Below are 20551 nucleotides of genomic sequence, written 5' to 3'. Positions count from 1 at the left end.
ACTGACATACTGAATTCTCAACAAAGCAAAAACCAATCTTGCTGCTAAACAAAGCAGAGGGATAAACTTGTTCAAATTATAAGATCATAAAATATAGGTGTCGTTTGTCCTATAACATTATTTTATGTGGGTGTGGTAGAGATATGGTAAAAATTTTTTTGGTGATATTCAGTTGTCTTAGTATATTTTTACAGGACCAAATATATAAACTTGGAAATTATTTTGTGGATGGAAATATGCAAAGCTGTTGTCTACTGTAGTAAAAGTGAAAAATAAGCCCAGGATTTATATGTAAATTTTTAAGCTGTGGCCTAATTTTAGACTGTGTGATATTGTTTCAGCATTTCAAAATTGAAGCAGTTTCCTTATGTTTGTGAATAATTTTATGCTCAGAATCTGATAAAAATCAGTGAATATTTGAGTGTTAATGACCATGTCATGTAAAATAAACAGAAGACAGTCTGCAGCTGTTCTAAAGGTGTTGCTGAAGTCTGTCCAAAGACACTGAAGACTTTGTAACTCATACACAGAAGGAAAATATGTTGTTCAAAACCTGAGAGCTCAAGAGTGAGGTTTAATCCATGCTTTGTTTATGTGGAGTGTTAACCATGAAGTGTGGCAGTTGCTCTTGACTATATTTAATGCCAGGTAATCTAGCATAAAAGTCAACAAATACTCTTCAGAGGTGTAAGGCTAAAGCCATTTGGCTGCTAAAGGAACTGAGGAAAGTCAGTCTTAGCTAGGAAGAAAGAAGCATTCTCAATTTAGCATGAAAACCTTAGTGAAGATAATGTAGTTGAAACAAAAGAGTATGAGGAAGTCAGAAGTCAAGTGTTTACCTTAATCTCATAATTCATCTGAAAAGTACTAACTGCCTTGTCTTCACTTGGATTTTATCTTGTATTAGTTAACTCAAGCTGATAATCCGTCTTCTTATTCCCTGTTGTATGCCAAGACAAAGCAGTTAATCTCTCCAAAAAAGGACAGAAGAATGAAAAGAATTACCAATTCCCATCATATTGATAAAAGACTGGATAGGCTCATGAGAGCTGAGCCTCCAACTCCAGATGCTTCTTAAATACAGTCAATATATTTGAAGCACAAAAACTGTCTTCTTGATGAAAGTAGAAAAAAAAATTATCTCTCTGCAAAATGCATCAGTCTTGCATCAGAGGACCCAAGATTCTTTGTGTTTTTCTAGTAGGCTTACTTGGTAGTGTGAAAGTAATGAAAAATAGTGATGTGAGTAGCATAGAAAATGTCTCTGATAGTATTTCAGTTGATTCTAGTTGAGCTAAACCACTCTTTCCCTTCTGCAGGTGCTAACCGGATCGTTTTGGAAGACTCTAATATCTTGCAGCCTGTGGGACTAACTGTATTTGAAAACTGGCTGTATTGGATTGACAGGCAACAGCAGATGATTGAAAAGATTGATATGACTGGTCGAGAAGGACGTACAAAAGTCCAAGCCCGTATTGCACAACTCAGTGACATCCATGCTGTGAAAGAACTCAACATTCAGGAATACAGTAAGTGCAATCCCTCTTTGCAAGTACAAACAGTGCCTGTGGGGCTCGAGGCAAAGAGTGGCCACAGAGGGATGAGCCTGTTTTGCCTTGTCACTGGTCGACATCAGTGCAGATCGAAGGGCCAGAACTTGTTATCATTTTGTGTCTGTATACCGCCAGGGTGCCATTGAGTTTATTTCCTTCAGGCAGTTGGCAGTGGACTGGAAATCTATCACAAACCCAGCATCACGTTTTGTTGCTGCTGATGACTTCATTGGTAGTCCCGTACAGGCACTTGGCAATTGAGTGTCTATAGGCACAGTGGAAATGTCTTGTTATCCCTAGTAGACGATTGCAGCTGCGGCACACTAGTGAGTTGCTATTAGATGTTTACTCCATTTAGACAAGCAGAGCTCTCAGGGTCTTTTACTAGCAGTAAACATTTCAATGGACTGTCTGCCTTGAAGGCAAAGTGAACAGTTTTTGTTGGTGGCAATTCATCTTGGAAGTAAATGACAGAAAAGCAACGTTGCATTGGACAAAGGAAGTGTGTATTAAATAACTTCTGTTGAACGTGGCTGTACTTTAAAAAGTTTTCTGTTTACTAGGATATAGCCTTCCCACACACACACATGCTTGAAACAATGGGAGCTGGATGGTTAAAGTAGTGGAGCTGCCGTTATCCTGGAGGAAATAGGCCTGGTTAATAGGCTGTGGTGCATGCCTTGGGGAAATACATAGAAAAATGTCTGGGGACGTTTAATTAAAGCATCAGTGCAGACTACTACTAGTTTTGTTTGCTATTCATCTCAGTAAATCTGTCAGGAGTTCCAGGAGAAGTATGTTGTCCTTATTAAACATTAAAATGAGGAGACATATTTATCTAGAGCATGTTAATTTGACTTTCAGAGATAGTATGGAAGCTTCAGAATACATAAATTTAAAAATTTCTTTGATGGAGAAAATGAAGTATAGAATCCAAAGCATCTTTTTGTATTACTAATGCTATTGTTTTTGCTGCAGAACTAATTCTACCTCACACAAGAAGCAAAATGCTTTGAGTACTCTTTACTCTTTTAGTAGATTCCGTGGCATGATTCTCATAATGTTTCAGATGACAGACAATGATCAATGAGCGTGATAATTATGGATGTGTGTAAAGGGAAAAAAATGGACACAACAAAATACAACTTTTTCAGAGCTGTTTTTAGTAGTGCTCTCCTCGTGGGGAAAGAAGTAATGAAGGGAGTCCTGCATACCCAGAGAAATCTCTGAAAGGTCGAAAAAGAGGTGAGGATTTCTTGTAATGAACCATCTTTCTTATTTTTAAAATCACAGGACAACATCCGTGTTCTCAAGATAACGGTGGCTGCTCGCACATTTGCATCGTGAAGGGCGACGGCACCACACGCTGCTCTTGCCCAGTCCACCTTGTTCTGCTGCAGGATGAGCTGTCCTGCGGAGGTAAGTCCTTGCTGTACTCTGTCACTCAGCTCTCAGGTTCTGGGTTGGGGGGGGTCTCCATCTTTAAGAATGGCATCTTAGCAGAATGAGTGTGACAGCATACCAGGTGCTGTTATGCACTTTTACAGGCTTACCTCTTTGCCTCCTCCCCAGCTAAATCTGCAAGAAGGAGTAAGAGAAGAGGAAAAATTCACTAGTTGACTGTTGACTTAGGATTTCTATTCACCCTTTCTACTTAAGACCACTGAATTATTTCAACTTGATTTTTAATTGTATTATTTTTATTACTTTTTCTATCACTCTATGTTCTACTCTTTCAAATAGTGGTAGATTCTCATGTTCTGGCATATTGTACCATGTCTGTGCCATTTTATTCTTCTGTGCTGTCCTCCTCAAACTCACCCTGTGCGTGTCTTTCTGAACTGCAGTCCCAGAAGGGCGAGTTGCCTCCTCTGTGGTGATACAGCCACTGTAGCCTACCCTCTGGTGTCTCCAAGGGTGGGGTTGAAATGGAGGAGAGGAGAGGCACTTTGGTGCTTGGGTCTCTTTGTGCCACTGTACTGAATGGATTTATTATGCAATCTTCTCGCCATCAAGGCGACGTGTGGTCTCACAATGGAACAAGATCTAACATAATCCAGATATTTTCCCAGAGCAAGTTTAATACCACGCCAAAAGGAAGGGGAGGAAAGGGGGATTAAAAAAAAAGGAAAAAAAAATTCCACACTCACTTGCTGCATGAGATTAACAGTTCCTCTAGTAAATGTTAAATAACAGCTAACAGCTGTGTTGAGATAGTGGGACTTGACTAGATGGAGCAGTTTTTTGTTGCTTTAAAAGAATTTTGACTGAACAGAGCTGCCGAGGGCACATAACTAGACATTGAGTCACAGTGCATCCATCTGCAGCCTGTTACATCTTTTTAACGTTTTCTATACAATGACTGTCAAACATTAAGAAGAAAGCGAGCCATTGCTTGTGTATACAGTGGTGTTGCAGGAAAGGGGGAGTAGAAGAGTGTGTTTACTTTAAATGAAGACTTTTGAAGAGTTACTAAGAGAAGGGTGTAAGAGGCTGAAGCGGGAAGGGAAGAAAATAATTGTGTTTTGAGTGTGCATGTTTCTCTGTTCCTTTTGTTCTTTGTCTAATGAGCCTCCATCTATGTGAGCCTGCATCAGTCACGTGGGGCTCAAGATCTGCACAAATGACTGCAGAGGCAGCGGGGGTGGAAGTTACCTTATGACGTGCGTTTTTATCAGCTGCTTCATAAATCAAAGCAGCCGAGATCATCTTGTCCTTACCTGTCCCGATCTAGTTTGTTCACCTGGATTTTTAATTTTTGTTTATTTGCTTGATTTTTAAAGAACCACCAACTTGCTCCCCTCAGCAGTTCACCTGTTTCACAGGTGAGATTGACTGCATCCCAGTGGCGTGGCGCTGTGATGGTTTCACCGAATGTGAAGACCACAGTGATGAAAAGAACTGCCCGGTGTGCTCTGACACCCAGTTCCAATGTGAAAGTGGACAGTGCATAGACAGTGCCCTCCGGTGCAATGGAGAAGCAAATTGCCAGGACAACTCTGATGAGAAGAACTGTGAAGGTACAGAGGATCTTTGGAGTGTGAGGAAAATAAAGCTGTTGTGGGGACACTGTGATAGATACCAAAGTTATTACTGAGTAGGATTTGGAAGGATCCGAGATTCTGCTCGTTTTTAAACTGATCTGTTGAATGGGAAATTATTTCACAAGTCCATACTTTTGTTTCTCCATCTGTGAGATAGAAATAGCACTGATCTGCACAGTGATTTAAGCTCTGTTTGTGAAAAGTACTATTAAAAAAATAATGTTTTTAAGCTCTGAAAACCTGGTACTTGGTAGTGAATTACGAAGTGGAGCAAATCCTTGTCATAGTTTTGTGTACCTTGTACTGAATAAAGGTCTTGAGACTTTTATTTTATAATACCTAAACAAAATGAAGTTAAGCTTTTGTGAGTAAGTGGAAGTGAGAGACCGACAATATTTCTGGAAACCTCTTTTTCCTATAGAGCACAGCAAAAGAGAGTATTTAGGCCATCATTATAGAGGGAAGTGCTATTGCACACTGAGAATTAGGTTCTTTTAATTTTGGAAGGGACAGGTTATGCTGTTGAGATCTGAACTACTCTACCACTATACAACGTGAAACCTGAGCAAACTCACCCTTTCCCCAGTGCGCAAGTATTGAAGAGTTGTAGGGACAACTTAAAAGCTTGAAAGGATGCTTCTTTATATCCTTTCAGTACATTTTCCTTCTTTGAAGACACTATCTTAGGGTCTTTGAATCAAGGCTGAATTTCTTTCCAAAAGATGTGCTCCAGCTCAAACAAAAACATACAGACCAACACAGAAATTCTTGTGTGATGAAAGGTGATTCTTAGCCAGATGAAATGCTGACATCTGAAAATATATGTTGTGCCAGTTAGCTTCCCAGTTGTCAGACTGGAGATATCAGACTAGGGGCTGTTTATCACCCTCAAAGTGGCCCCGTTATCCAGAGTATTCAAGTTGATTACAGATCAGAAAAGCCTTCAGTTTAACTTCTTAATTCAACTGAAGTCAGAATGAATTTCTGGATTTATGAGAAACAGGAGGCAAAAATATGTGTAAACAACAGCAGCCAGCACCTTGCTTGCAGCACCTTTTTTCCAAAAGTGGTAGTTTATTTTTTTAGTGTACTGGCAAAGCTCCAGTTTTATCTTCTGTCTTTCATTTCAGTTTAAAAACATAATGTCAAGTGAAATATATTGTGTCATGATCAAGGAGTTTTCTGGTTTACAGGAAAAGCACAAGGGCATTGAGAAACCACATTTATCTTTCTTAAACAATTTTATCATCATGGTTTGGCAGATTTATTTTTAATAACTTAATTCTTCTCTCATATATTACAGTAAACACTTAAGAGTTTGAGATTCTTATAGTAATTTTGCAATAACCATGTCCTCAGATAAGTGCCTATGTTCTCAGTGGCCTTCTGCTTCTGAGTTATTTTAGTGAAGGTAATTTTATCATCCTTATTGCAAATGGGCAGTAAGGACTGGGTACCTGCTGTGCGATATCCTCAACAGAACACTGGATCACTTCTTTTGCGTGGTTGGCGTGAGGGACTTTGTGTGCCACTGGCTACTTTAAGAAATGAAGCTAGCAGCAGGCTAAGCTCTCCCAAGATACTCCTGATTTTACACTTTGGTGTCTTCATTTTCTTAATCATTTCAAAGAGTAGAAGTCTTTGATACTGACTCTTGGTGTGTGTGGGATTCTCTTTCCAGTGCTTTGTTTAACCGATCAGTTCCGCTGTACCAGTGGGCAGTGCATCGGGAAAAGCAAGAAATGCGATCACAACTTGGACTGCAGTGACAGCTCAGATGAGCAAGGATGCTGTAAGTATAAAACCTGAGGCTAGAGACTTGATTGCCGCATCCAAAATTTGTTTCTTACCTTTTCTATGAGTCAGATTTTATTCTGCTAACCAGACTGAATTAATTGTTCCCAAAATTAATGTTTCTGTTCATAACAGCTGTCATGCAATTAATGCACAACATGGTGGAATAGGAATAACAAAAATAACTAATATTCCAAATGAGTAGTCTCTGAGGCAGAGCAGTCTAGTAATTTTTCCACTTTTAAAAACTTTTAAAAGAAAGAAAAGGTTTGTTTTACTTTGTTTTTAAATCATTTTAAAGAGTAGAAGTCTTTAACATCATCTGTTAGTATACTGAGTTCGTGCAGTGTTAAAAAAAAAATCTTTTTGGCAGCATGAGACTTTTTTATATGTAACTACTTTGCTTCATGATTTTCAATTAATAGCAGGTGCTTTTAGAATCAGAGAAGCACTCTGTTTATAGAGTAAACCTTCTAAAATTTCCTTTGTATCTTGAAAAGATGTAATTCTGAGCTTGATTTATGATTTGTTACATGTGTTATCCCCTACCTTGAAATCTCCAGGGCTCTGCAAGAAAACCGCTGCCTTTAAAATTCCAACTTGAAAGTTCGTTTTCACTGTTGTGCTTTAAAAGAACTTTTAAATAGGGACATCTATTCTTATGTTAGAGAGCCATATATCTTGGGTGACACACACATAACTTGAAAACGCAAAGCCAGAGTTGGACCCTTGATCTTAAGAAGGAGATGTTCTGTCATGCTACCAAGTTATTAGTGACATTACCACAGCCATGTATAGTTACCTTTATTATAGTTCATATAATTTCTAGTGTTGTGACAGAGGATGGAAAATTGGCCCACCCAGAGTCAGACTGCAGTTGTCATTGTCCCTGTTCTAGTATGATCAGAAGTCTGTTTACTTATCTCTGTAGACTGTGACAAGCTGGTTAAAGTGTGGGTTTGGTGTTCAGGGAGAAGAAAACATGTTGAGGAAAAGACTTCCAGTAATGGATAAGATGTAAAACACTGACTAGAACAGGGAAATACTTTAAAGTCTGCTTTTCTTGTCAAATTCATGAAGCACAGGCAGGGGGTTGTCAGTTATTCCCAGAAATGTCATTGCTTAGAATTGGTATTGTAGGGAAAGCCACTCGTTTTCACTGTTGAATAATCATTTCAGATACAGATTCCTCATAGGGGTGGCACCTGTAAAGCTGATGCTCAGCTGTATCTGTAACCATCAGCGTGGGTCAGATGTGGAGTAGGTTAGGTAGTTTTAATAAATAGCAGCAAACCCAAAACACCTCTACTGTTCAGCATAAGTGAATGTTACAGTTGAGAAAAGGGAGTGCCAATCTGTTACACTGAGTGATAAATTAAGTGCTTATGTGATGAGGAGCAACGTGAAAAGTAGTTGTCATCGTCTTTAATGACAAGAAAAAGCATAACTGGAGTCCCCAGCACAGTGCCATCTGGAGTCATGGCTGCAGATCTTGTTCATCAAGTTCAAAGCATAGCCCTGCCTGTCAGGATGAAGCAAGATCAGGATCTGGTTCATCAGCCATGTGCATACGTGTACTGTTCATTTCCTGTCATTGTGATTCAAAAACCTCTCTGCATGTATGGAGGTCATCTTGTGCACAGGTAGCCCTTAAGGACACTCAGAGTATTTAAACAGGCACTGTCCCAGTGTCTGTTTGTTCCTCCCATATATTAATTTGAAAGCTGTTGTCTGCCTACAGAAGAGGAGACTTTTATTTTTCCTGTGTGAAAAGATGTCAGGAAAACTGACGTTGTTACATGAAGTTGTTGGATTAACTTACAGGGACTGATTTTCCTTTTAGACACAACGGAGGAGCCTGCGCCACAGCCCAACAACACAATAGGCTCCATCATCGGTGTGATCCTTACAGTTTTTGTGGTTGGAGCAATGTATTTCATCTGCCAGAGGGTGCTGTGCCCACGCATGAAGGGAGACGGGGAAACAATGACCAATGATTACGTGGTGCATGGACCAGCCTCTGTACCTCTTGGTTATGTACCTCACCCAAGCTCTTTGTCAGGGTCTCTTCCTGGTGAGTAAATGGTGTGATCCTTGTCCTGCTCTTTGGCACCACATAGTTGTAGCTGAGGATACTATGCCTGTATGCACAGGAGAGGTCCGTTTCAGATGAATAATTCTTGGAAGCTGTTGGAAGCCAGGACTGTCAAGGCTTGTCGCCATCCTCCTTTATAATAATTAACTGCTATTTTTCCTATGCTATTCGTGAGCATTTAGATATTTAGTAGAACTGAAGGTCAAGCAGATATATGTACTGTGGGAGTTCTTTCTTTTGCTACTAAAGAAGCCTCTTTTTGGACTATTATAGCATCAGCAAGGTGTCAAGTGACAGAGTTATGTCATGGGACTTTAAAATTATATAATTATTCTTGCTAGATTTGTAGACAAGTTTGTATGCTTGTGAAACTTCTTGTAAATTCGGTAATGACCAGCAATAACTGTGGTCTCTGCTTATTTTTTTGATGACATTTCCAACACCAGTCCAAGCACATACTTTAAAAAGTAAGACTTAACTGAAATGTTGCACTTAATTTATATGCATTGCTTCTGTATATATTTATTAAATATGTACTGTAACTTGTGACTTTGGATCCAGCAGATTCCACTCAGAACACAGAGGCTGTTACAGCATTAAAATAATGCACCAAATTTCTTTGCTTTCTGTAATAACCTGCTTTTGTAAAGAGAGTCATTGAGCAGAATTTTAATCATTATTTCGAGCACAGTGGCATACCTCTCCATTTCCCTCTTGGACTCTCTGCCAGCGTGCTTCAGTCCAGTAGCAAAAGCTCACTTAACAGTGTGGAAATGAAAGAACACAAACCTTCTCTTCTCTCACACAAATTTCAGTTGCTCAGTTGAGGTGGTCAGAGTCAGTTTCATGTTTTATTCTGAGGCATAGAAATAGTTCCTGAATGCCTGTTCTCTCAAGTCTTTTCCAGCCGTACAAGTGAAAGAAATCTGTTTCTCTTCACACAGCTCTAGTATAGTCCAGTGCCAAGTCCTGCAGTTGAGTAGCTGATACACGAAACCAACATGTTTATTCCCTACCAGTCTTCATTCCAGTTGTCCATCAAGGAGTTCTTAATACCAAGAAGATGAATTTTGTTTTTTGGAATTGTGCTTACGCTGTTTTTAGCCTCTAGATTACTTTTTTAGGCTTTCTTTTCTCTGTTTGCTTCAGAGAATTGAATATTGACATACGTCTTTGTTTTCTTTGTTTTTCAGGGATGTCTCGAGGTAAATCTGTGATCAGCTCCCTTAGCATTATGGGAGGGAGCAGTGGGCCACCCTATGACAGGGCCCACGTCACTGGAGCCTCTTCCAGTAGTTCTTCAAGTACCAAAGGCACTTACTTTCCTCCAGTAAGTCATTCTGTTATTCATAGACCTTTAATAACTTCCAGGGAAGTGCCAATGTATTTCTGAGGATAATTAATTGACAGATAAATGTGGTTGATTCTTTTAATTTACAGCCTAATAAATTTGTCTGAGTACACAATAAGTGATTTTGGAAGGGAAGGGAAGGGAGAGGATTGTCTTTTTCCAAAACAGTGTAGGAATTTTTTGTTAATTTTAAAAAGTTATGAGAGAGCGCAGTGCCAGAAAAAGATATTAGATTGAATGTCAGGGGAGATGTAAAAATCCCTGTCAATGTTGAGCAGCTCTGGCAGAGCGATCTCCTTTCATTATACCCTGCCATGTGCCTCTGGAGGTAAAACTGTGGTTGATTCTTTATAAACCTTTTAAGGAATTAAAATGAAGTTTTGCGTCGTGTGTCTTGCAAGTGACAGACAACAAATAAACAAGTGTCTTGCAACTCTATAGCATTCCTCTAGTCAGAAATGGGTAGTGTGCTGTGCTAGATGCTGTATAAAAGTTGGTACCAGCCCTAGAGGGCTCCCTGTCTCTCTACTTCTAGCATCAGTGGTTGTTTTAAATATTTTTATATGAAGTCCACCAAGCCACAGTCAAGTGTGGGAGTTATATGCTCGGTCAGTGCAGGCCGAAATCTTCAACTGTTTGCAGTTCCGAGAATCAGCTCATCGTGTTATATCTTTAAACTAATCAAAGTACTGTTTGTGCAGTAAGAGCATGCCTGTATAGGGAAGAAATGCTTATCTTGAACAGCACACTGCAAGTATTATAAACAGCATAATACCTGGGGACTACAGCTAGCAGGAGCAGGCATCTGCCAGTTTGCCTAGGGCAGTGGTATCCCTAGAGACAATCTAGTATTGAACAGCTAGCTTCAACTTTACTTTTCAGCACTGGGTATGTCAAAACAGCAACAGTAGTCAGCATTTCTTGAGAAGTACTTAGTAATGGCTTATATGGGAATGGTAAAAAACAAGACTTCCAGTGTCTGTTAAAGAATTGAGGAATAAACAGAAGAAAAATCATGTTTGTTGAGAGAGGCTATGCATGCAGTTCTTAATTTAAGGTTCCTATTAAACAGTACTAAAAAGAACATTTTTAAACTGATGTTTTCTTGAATCTCCTTTTTATTTTTTTTTTTAACTGTGGCTTTTTTCTTTTTTTCCGCTAGATTTTGAACCCGCCACCATCACCAGCTACTGAACGTTCACATTATACAATGGAATTCGGTTATTCTTCAAACAGCCCATCCACTCATAGATCCTACAGGTAATTATTATTACAATAGTTTCTGTCAAGATCAAAGCAGTTAGTGTAGAATGTGCAGGATAAAGACAGCCTCTGCTCCGTAAGAATTGCAATCAAAGGCACTAATTCTGCAAGCGCTTAAATGGGTTCACGTGCACAGTGTCACTGAAGTGTGCATGTAAGTGCAGCACCCTTTGAGGTAAATCGTGCAGTAAGTGGGTTAGTGGTACACCTCTCGGTATATTGGTTTAGGGGGAATAACAACACCCATCACAAAGTTAGCTAAATGCCAAAAGAAACCTGTTACCGTGATAACTCTGAGGCAAAAATACTTACTTTGTGGAGGAAAGTTGGCAATGTAAGGCTGGTAGTTCAGAAGTAACATTAATATTCTGGCCTAGATAAAGCTCAGAAATTCTAGTTTGACATATTAAGGGTTAATATCTGAAAAAGGTTGCTAACCTTTTGCATATTTTCTCTGACTAATATTTATGGGTTTGCAAGCTTTATCTCTGTTTACTTGAATGTGTCTTTCTCACCTTCCCTGTAAGATGCTATTTAGAGTTCATTATAATTTTATACCTAGTTAGCAAAAATAAAGAAAGAAGAGACCTGGTACCCAAGGGTGTAAAGGTTCCTTTCCGAAATCACTAGTAGATCTGGTCAATGAGAAGAGAGTGCTGTATCTATCGAAAGAAGTGCCTCCCTAACACAGAGCCTTTGGGGGCTTTTGGATAATGAGGTCTCTGGGGCTGAAAAGACATCTCTTCTCCATTAGCAGAAAATGTGGCCTCTGTTGTGCAGAAGGTCAGACCAGATGTTTATAATGGGCCCTTGCAGCCATATGAAAAATCTTTTAAAACTATGATTAATTTTCTAATGAAAGAAACCCAAATTTTGGCACCGACATGAATCATGCTGATCACTGATTAGCTGATGTGACTTGTAGTATTATAAATGGTATTAGGAATGCAGCATAGGCTTGAATGTTTTCCAAATGGTCTCCGACCTGAAAATAAACCTTGTCCCTGCTGCTTCTGATCTTCCCATCTTTCATAACATTCTGACTTGAATATAGCGGAGCTGCATCCCCACCCACCCCCAACAACTGACTGTGACACTGATAGTTGTAGCTACCAAGCACCTCCCTTTCTAATTTGTTTTCTTTATCTTGGACTCATTTTAAAAGATGTTTTGTGGTAGCAGCCTTTGGGCATTCCATGCCAGTTACTGCCCTGGTAAGTGATTCTCCTGGCAGCTGTGAATTGTGCCAGGTGGTTTTCAGTCTCACTGTCTGGGCCTGGAAGTTAGTATCCATAAATTGGATAATGGAAACAGAATATCTTCCCCACAGAATTGCAACACAGCTATTTTTCCCCACCTCCCGTGCCCTTCCAGTCCCGCTGTCTTAGGAGCAATTTTTTCTACCTCAGTGAAGGCTTTAGGGAGCATTTTTTTTGGTAGATAATTAATGATTAGTATCCCTTTCGCTACCTGTAGCACACAGGTGGGTCTCCTGCAGGGGAGTTAGTGAGTTTGCGGTGTCAGAGAGAGGAGAGCATAATGCTGTGTATCTGCTGCAGAGAGGTTGACCCGCTCTCCGTTTCCACCTTGGCTTATCCACCGCTCACTTGTTCACGGGCACGTCGCCCAAAATGCACAGTGTTTCTATATGCTGACGCTTTTTCTATAAATCTCCCCACTGCAGCTACAGGCCTTACAGCTACCGGCATTTTGCACCTCCCACGACGCCCTGCAGCACAGATGTCTGCGACAGTGACTATGCCCCCAGCCGAAGGGTCACAGCAGCGACGGCCAAGGGCTATACCAGTGACTTGAACTATGATTCAGAGCCCGTGCCCCCGCCACCCACTCCACGCAGCCAGTACTTGTCGGCGGAGGAGAACTATGAAAGCTGCCCGCCTTCCCCATACACGGAGCGGAGCTACTCTCACCATCTTTACCCGCCACCGCCATCCCCCTGCACAGACTCCTCATGAGGGGTAGCCCCCCCACCCCATTATCTGCCTCCATCATGAAAGTGTAAATACAAAATGTTCTACTGGGGAGGGGGGAGGGAGCTCTCAGCGAGGGAGGAGGTAGGACAGTGTACAGTTAAATGTTATTAAATGGGGTGGAGGAATACTGAAGATATTTGTACAGAAGGAAAAAAAAAAAGGATATTTATATATTTTCTTAAACAGCAACTGCTGCTTGTGCCATAAAAAGAAAAATTTTTGTATAAAAGAACCCAGACATTTGTACAAAAAGTTTTTATTTTTGCAAATGGAACACAAAAACATGCCTTAATCCAGTGAAGTGACTGAGCACATAAGGAAATGGAAGGACCAGGATGTGTTACTTGTCCAGTGAGGTGAGATGTGGGGTTTGTCAATACCAAAAATGTTTAAAGTAATTAATAATAAAGTAGTCCGTCTCAGAGCAGCATACCATAGATACTTGGAAGTAGCCAAATAACCTCTATGTTAACTACAGAGGGCCAGCAACTAAAGTTAAACTTGAAAACACAGTCAGGACAGATATTAACCTTACACAAAGGGCTCTGTTTTCTACAGGAATACAGCAATCGTAGCAGTAAATCCAGAAAATTGTCACACACTTTTTAAAATTAATACACCTCTGTTTTTCCTTAATACATTTACCAAATGTATTAAGAGCTTTTAGAGCTCTCTCCTTGCTTCTAGAATGTCAATGATTTTTGTTGGGTATGTTTTACAGTTTGCTTTTTTCTCCTGTTTAGCTTTTCCCATCTCTTCTGCATCCTTTCTTCCTGCCTGTGTCACTTTAAATCATGATATCCTTATTTAAAGTACTGCTAGAACTGGGCTGCTGTAAATTCTTGTTTTCTCCTAATTAGCCTTGTCATGCAGTGAGTATCATGCTATACATTACCTTCTTCATTTTGCCAACATGATAGGATTCTGTTTTGTACCAGGTCAGTACGATTTTCACGTAATTGACAAGGGTAATATGCATATACCTGAATGATTTTTAGTCCCTTAAAAAAAGAAAACCTTATTTTGACCTAGTGCCCACAAAATGTCAAATATTTTTATACCACATATAATATAGACAGCATATTTATAAATTTAACCGTGGATTGTTAGTTTTACTGTAAATGAGTAATATATCCTTGCAGTACTTTCAGTGTATATTGATATCACAGTATACAAATCATATATATAAAATATATATATATTATTTTTCCTAGTAAGGAAGCATTTAACTTTCAGTGGGGCAACTGACCATAAAAAAAAAAATAATAGATGTTTTGATCATTGGAAGGCGTTCCCGTGCTGTATTAACTGCTCATGATTTCTTTGTGTTAGGTAAAGCCAGTTTTTGTCAGTATGATTTTGACATACCTCCTCTTTTGCGTGGTGTGAGTTTAATACTTTAGTATTAACCGCTGTGAATGTCAAATTTTAAGATATTCTTAACCAAACCATTTTATATTTGCATCTCTATTTTTGTATATTATCATATTTAGCCCCCTCTCCCGACAGCCTCACCATGGTGATTTTGACAGGGAGAGTATATAATCAAGTGAAAACATTATTTATGTAGGTTGAGGGGCAACCTAGGATATTATTAACTCCTCTTTGACTCCAGTGCAGTGTTTTGAATTTGCTTTGACTGCAGTGGAGCTCACAGTATACCTGATCTTAGATCGCATTATGCATTTGCACCTTCTGTTAACATCAGATCCATGTTGAAGGTGCTTGATGCCTTCAAAGACTGGCCCTCTGAGTCTTCTGTCTCAAAACAAAGGTACTGAGGAGCTTCTGCCTCCTGGCCTTTGGGCATAGTATGTGTGTAACAACTCTTCAGAGGTGCCCTTTGGGTTTTATTGTTCTCTGTTGCTTGTTTCCTAGCCAGTTTCAACTAAAAGAGAAAATCTGAAGATGTGGGCTTTAAGTCATGCTGTCAACAGAATTAGTGACAAGTAATTCTTGCTAGTGCCGCTGCTCATCTGGAGTACTGGAGCCTCACTTTTGTTTCAACTCCAAGGAAAACTGTGGCATTCGGGATTCGAGTTGTAACAAAGGGTCTTTTTAGTAGTCGAAGATACCTGAGGAAACTTTAAAAAGCCTTGGTGGTTTCCAGTCTATTGCAGTTGGTCTCTGGATCTGGCATGCTAAGGTTTTTTTGCCCAGCTTCATTCTAGGTATCTAGGAATCATGGTAGCTGTTCTTCTGGCTCTTCCTTGCTGGTGAAGAAGCTTGTTTGTGTTCTCCAGCAGAATGGATGTTGAGGAGGGTATTGTGAACTATAAGGGAACTTAAAACCATTTATATGAAGTGGGGGAGGGCGGGTGCGTCGCGGTAGGGGATGTCAAGGCTGGCATGCCGATGAGAATAGAAACTTCTCTGTTGTTTACATTTTTTCATGTGCAGCATTCCGTGTGGAGTTCACATGTGGAAACTTGCACTAATGAACTCAGAAGAATATTGCGTTGTTGTATCTCAGTCCAAGTGCTTGTACTGCGATGGCAATGGTCTCTTCTTGCAAAATACTTTTTTCAGTGTGCCAATTTCTGTTTGAAAAACTCTAAGGTGGTTGAGCTTAAGGAGTGGTATCCTCTTTCTGGTGCAATTGGACTGCCTCTCTGAGGCTTCCTCTTGAAGGGGACTTCCTCCACGTCAATCTTTATGTATCTTAATTACAGTGAGGGTTATTTAGAAGAAGAGTGTTCTCTGCATATGAACTGTGCTGCCTGCCTTCTGCGCTAGTTTATATCCATGCATAACTCAGTTGTAGTCACCGGGGTATAGGATTTGATCAAGTCTTTTTGATATATATGTTTCAGTCTGTGCATCAGATATTTTGAGTGATCTGCCTCTGGGAGGTTCACATGAAGAAGGGGAAAGTGTACAAACTATGTTTTCCCCCTGAAGATGACCAGCATAGGGAGAAGGCTGTTTCTCATCTGGACTAACCAAAGAATTTATTTAATGAGAAGCTGTGATCTGCCTTTGCAAGTACATGTATTTTCCCAGTAAATCTAAGGTAAAATTCTGAAAGAGTTGATGATCTGTGAAGTTCCTCTTAGGCAGATCTCCAAATTACAAAAGCATTGATGTAACTAGTATCTGCAGCTGACACATGCCCAGTGGATGAACCATAGATTGATTGAACATTGAGACTAAACAATTTCTTTCTTTTCCTCTCCACCACTGAGCTAGCCCTGTGACTCATATTCTCTCCTCTCTCTGAGGATCATGCTTTCTCCTGCTTCTGAAATTGGCTGTGATGTTGGTAACACACACACATGTCAATTCAGGAGATGCTGAAGTGGGTTCGTGGCATTAGCATGGAAGTGGTCTCATTGATGCTCATAGTCTTTAAGCTAAGCAGAAATGTCCTTATCTTGCAGCATAAGGTACGTACACAGTGAGGCATTAACACAAGTACTCATTGTGCACTTCTTCCTCTGTGTAGACACCTGGGAAGTGTTCATAGCTGGCTGTCTGGTGGTGGAAATAGCTGGCATGCTCCATCAGGAAAGGAACAGTCCTTTGTGGTTTGGAAAAAAACCAAAAAACCAACAAAAAGACATTACAGTATAATTTGTTGAAAAGTAACCTTTGCTTGTTCAACAGGAGCTTAGCATGTTTAAATAGCAACATTAATGAGACCTAATCTTGCCTTTTAAAGTTATACCTGCCATGTCATGCTGCATGCTTTTTATACCTTCCTAAGAATACTTATTTCTCCATTGCTTTTGGACACCGAGGTATTTATTTGAAAAGAACTTAGGATAAATGGAACATGCACGTAACATTTGCATTTGAAATAAAGAATGGTTTCTGTGAATATAAATTAATGCAACCTGTGCATATAGATTAAATGAAATATTTACAGTAATGCAAAGTATGCAAATGAGCCAGTTGATATCAAAGGATTCATTTTGCTGTGAGTTGTAACTTTCAGTATTGTAAATTCCAGATTATTGCCATAACATTTTCCCCCCACGTGCATGTACAAGTATATGTATGCAGGTACACGTATCTTTGTAATGTGAAATTACTCAAAGCTAATAATTTTCTCTCTCGTGCATACATGTTCACACGCCCCTCCTTGGCAGATTCAGTTTCCCTGCCTTTCAGAATGCTAATGCTGAATGTTGTCTTATATAAGCTGGACTTCTTTTGGCCAGACTGTAGGACAGACAACAGAATACCTTCTACTTTAAACCTGAACAGTTAATCCTCTGTCACACCAGACAGGAGAGGAAGCACATTTTTTATACTGTTCCCGTAATTTTGGAGTCCATTTTGCAGACAAGTACAACTCTTCTGTTTTCTGTAGGTATATAAAAATCGAACTGTTGTAGTCCTAGCATAATTTTTAAGAAAAATGCACCCAAACTGCTTGATATGGCAGGTGCTACAATCCACTGCAAGTGAAGGTGCATGCAGAAAATCCCTGTTTATTGCACTCACGGGCTTTGGTGGTGTTCTGGTCTCCAGCTGTGCCTTGCTGCTCTATTTATTATAGCCCATTCTCTAGAAATGGCTCGATTGGTGAGTCTTAAACACAGATTAATTTGTTTAGAGTAGTTAAGCCTATGCTAAGATGAAGAAACAGCTACTGTCTTGAATATCTAGTATATTTCCATTCCTTATTGCTTGGCAAATCTCCTTGAATTGAAATGGTTACCACCATTTTGGGGGGAACTGCTTGAACTACACAACTCTTTGGTGTCACACACTGTTGAACTGAATTACTTCTTCAAAATATCTCTTAAGAAGTAATCAATCATTTTTTTTTCCTGACGTTTTTGTCTTGAAGATGTTAGTCACACAATATTGTTAGGGACAGAATCTTCTTTTGAACATGTACTGTGCGTGTAGCAGATAGCTATTATTTCTACAACAAAAAAAAATAGCTGGTTCATTGAGTACAAAAATAATTAGAACATAGTTATTCAGAAATTGCTTTCTTAGCCATGGGATTTTTTTTTTAATTGCATTGTGGTGGGGTTATTATTTGAAAGTTAACCTTTAGCTTAATTGGCAAGTGACAGATACCTTGAAAATAAGTTAGGAATGACCTGATAGCTTGAAAATGGGTATAAAACGTTCCGTTTTTTTTCTAAAAGTAGTAAAGTAAAATACCACAGTGATCCAAAACGGGCAATTATCTTTCCATCTTTGAAACGGGCAGCTCAGTGGATGATGCCAGCATGGCATTTATAGGGACTGGGTGATCCACTCCAAAACTGGGCAGAGCAGGGTAAGTAAACTGTCCATATTTGATTGTCAGTAGCACGCAGCGTGATTGTTTATGATGAAACTATTGGAGAGCGGTCTTGTTCCCCTCTTTTAAATGAACAAGGAGCATCTTTGAAGTCCTGATTAAAATGGCTGTAGCCTTAAGCCAGGCAGTTGAGAGTCAGCCAGAGAAAATGGAAGTGTCTTTTTGTAAAGAGGATACCACCAGGCTTAAGCTGAACTAGCCTTGTTTGCAAGTGAAGGATCTGGTGCTGCTTTCAGATTTTTAATCTTGTTTTTGTTTTTTGTTTTGTTTGTTCTTTTTTGTAAGCTTTAATCACTGTTTGTCATTGTCTTAAAGCCAGCTGGTGTCTCTTGGTCATCAACTTTGGTACGATGGTGCTTTGCAAGGATGTATTTATATTATAATGACCAACATTTGGTCAGCCCTATTCACTCATTCACTAACTTTTTTTTTTGTAAAATAAAGTGCTTTACTTGTAAGGTGTATATAAACCTTGTACAAAAATCCTTTCCAATTATTACTATAAACTGAGTTGTAACAAATAAAATGTTGATTTTTATAATAAAACTAAGAGTGAAAAAGGAGGGGTACTCTTCATTTATTTCAGCATCTGGAGGAAAGGTAATTAAAGGTAAAAGTCCATGTGTGTCTGCTTTCCGTAAAAGCCAGAATGTGCTCAATTCTCTGCTGCCATAGACACACTCTGCAAACCTTGATGCATTTGCCTGAAACACATAGTTGACTTCAAGCAGTTCTGTTGATTTCTGTGATTCTGCAATGCAACTGGATACATTTTTAAAGCTAAAAGACTCCATTATTGGTCACGTAGATTAGTTTACGGTATAATACAAACCAGACAATTTTAGCAAATAAATCCTTATAAGACTAGAGATGCCTGGTGATTATTTTGGAGACTACTGGTCTTTGGTCTGTATTGAAATGTTCACAAAGAAAGTAGTGTTTAACTTTAAAATGTAAAAGAAATTCCCCCACTCCCCACACCCCCATCCTATTGCCATAACAAGCGATTGGACAGGAAGCAGTTTCGAATTTACAAGCTGAGCACAGGAATTCCCACTCCACTTGCATCCACTGTTTGTGGAAAAAAAATACAGCGTTGTATTAGTGTGGATCTGGCTATACTAAGTTTTTTTTACAGCTCCAGTTTTTCTACATGGAGACATGGACAAGCCCGTATCAGCTCCTATCACTGCCTGTATCGGTAAAGCAGGGCCTACATTTATCAGTCTCACAAAATGTTCTAAAAAAAATGCTACTAATTCTCAACTAGCGTGCTGTGCTGATTTTACTTCAAAGTGCTATATTTATTCTACCTGGGAAAATGAGCCATTAGTCGAGCTGCTGGGTGCAGCATTTTTCTCTGAAAACGCCAGTTGTGAATTGCTGCTGGGCTACAGAAGGCTCACTAGCTGTTTTCTGGGGGGGTTTAATTTTTGGTTTTTGTTTTTGGTTTTTGGTTTTTTTTTTGTAAACGATGATGGCTACCTTTCTACTGAGTGTGTGTGGTTGCAATATGGTAGAAGTTTGTGTATAGCATTTGGATTCCCTGAATCTTCATCTTTTCCAGATACAGCTGTTAAGCATCAGGGTGCATCTCAAATGCAGTTCTTCAAAGCGCATACCAGAGAGGCGGAATGGACGGACACCACAAAGAGCAGGATCAGCCCTATCAATGAGCCACTTGAGTTAAATCCTGAAAAAAACCAATACTCTTTATAGAGAGAGTTTAGCTCGGGAAACAAGTTAAGTTGTATTTCAGCTGCAGCTCCATGTGTCTTATCTGTGCCAGTTATGAAGGCCTCCGGAGATGGCAGAGCTGCTGAAGTCGTGTTTAGCAGGCACCAAGGGGCAGCAGGCATAGTAAGGGACACCAGAGTATTTTCCATCACTTAAAAAATACTCCCTTCCTTAGAAAAGACCACTTGGAAGTCTGAAAATAATTTATTTCCTTTGCCTGATTCTGTGTCTTCCCTTGCACGTGTGCACAGGAGCAGAGGTGACTGCAAGCACTGGAATCCTGCTAATTGTTTTATACTAGAGGAGGGATAATACACTGCATTTTTGTTTTGGTAGGAGGAGGAACGCTTTGTTAAGAGCATAAAATATGAGGGTTTGGGGTTTGTTTGCTTGGGTGGTTTTTTTTGTTTGTTTGGTTTTTTTGATCTGTCAGCATTGGCAGCACTTCCTTAAG

General features: G+C 39.6%; 1 protein-coding gene across 1 annotated transcript in view; it reads left to right on the top strand.

Moving 5' to 3' along the window:
* LRP6 (LDL receptor related protein 6) overlaps positions 1 to 18906 on the top strand; it is a 134851-nt gene extending 115945 nt beyond the window's left edge. The window contains exons 16-23 of the mRNA XM_086758108.1: positions 1320 to 1529; positions 2847 to 2972; positions 4337 to 4573; positions 6279 to 6389; positions 8235 to 8465; positions 9680 to 9816; positions 11000 to 11097; positions 12785 to 18906. Coding sequence (XP_086614234.1) covers positions 1320 to 1529; positions 2847 to 2972; positions 4337 to 4573; positions 6279 to 6389; positions 8235 to 8465; positions 9680 to 9816; positions 11000 to 11097; positions 12785 to 13076 — 1442 coding nt within the window. The 3' untranslated portion in view covers positions 13077 to 18906. The remainder of the gene's footprint in view (positions 1 to 1319; positions 1530 to 2846; positions 2973 to 4336; positions 4574 to 6278; positions 6390 to 8234; positions 8466 to 9679; positions 9817 to 10999; positions 11098 to 12784) is intronic.
* Positions 18907 to 20551: the final 1645 nt, after the last annotated feature.

Source organism: Chlamydotis macqueenii, chromosome 1 (genome assembly GCF_036417535.1).
Source record: "Chlamydotis macqueenii isolate bChlMac1 chromosome 1, bChlMac1.mat, whole genome shotgun sequence".
Lineage (NCBI taxonomy): Eukaryota > Metazoa > Chordata > Aves > Otidiformes > Otididae > Chlamydotis > Chlamydotis macqueenii.
Note: the sequence above shows the minus strand (reverse complement) of the source record. Positions and strands in the feature narration are given on the sequence as shown.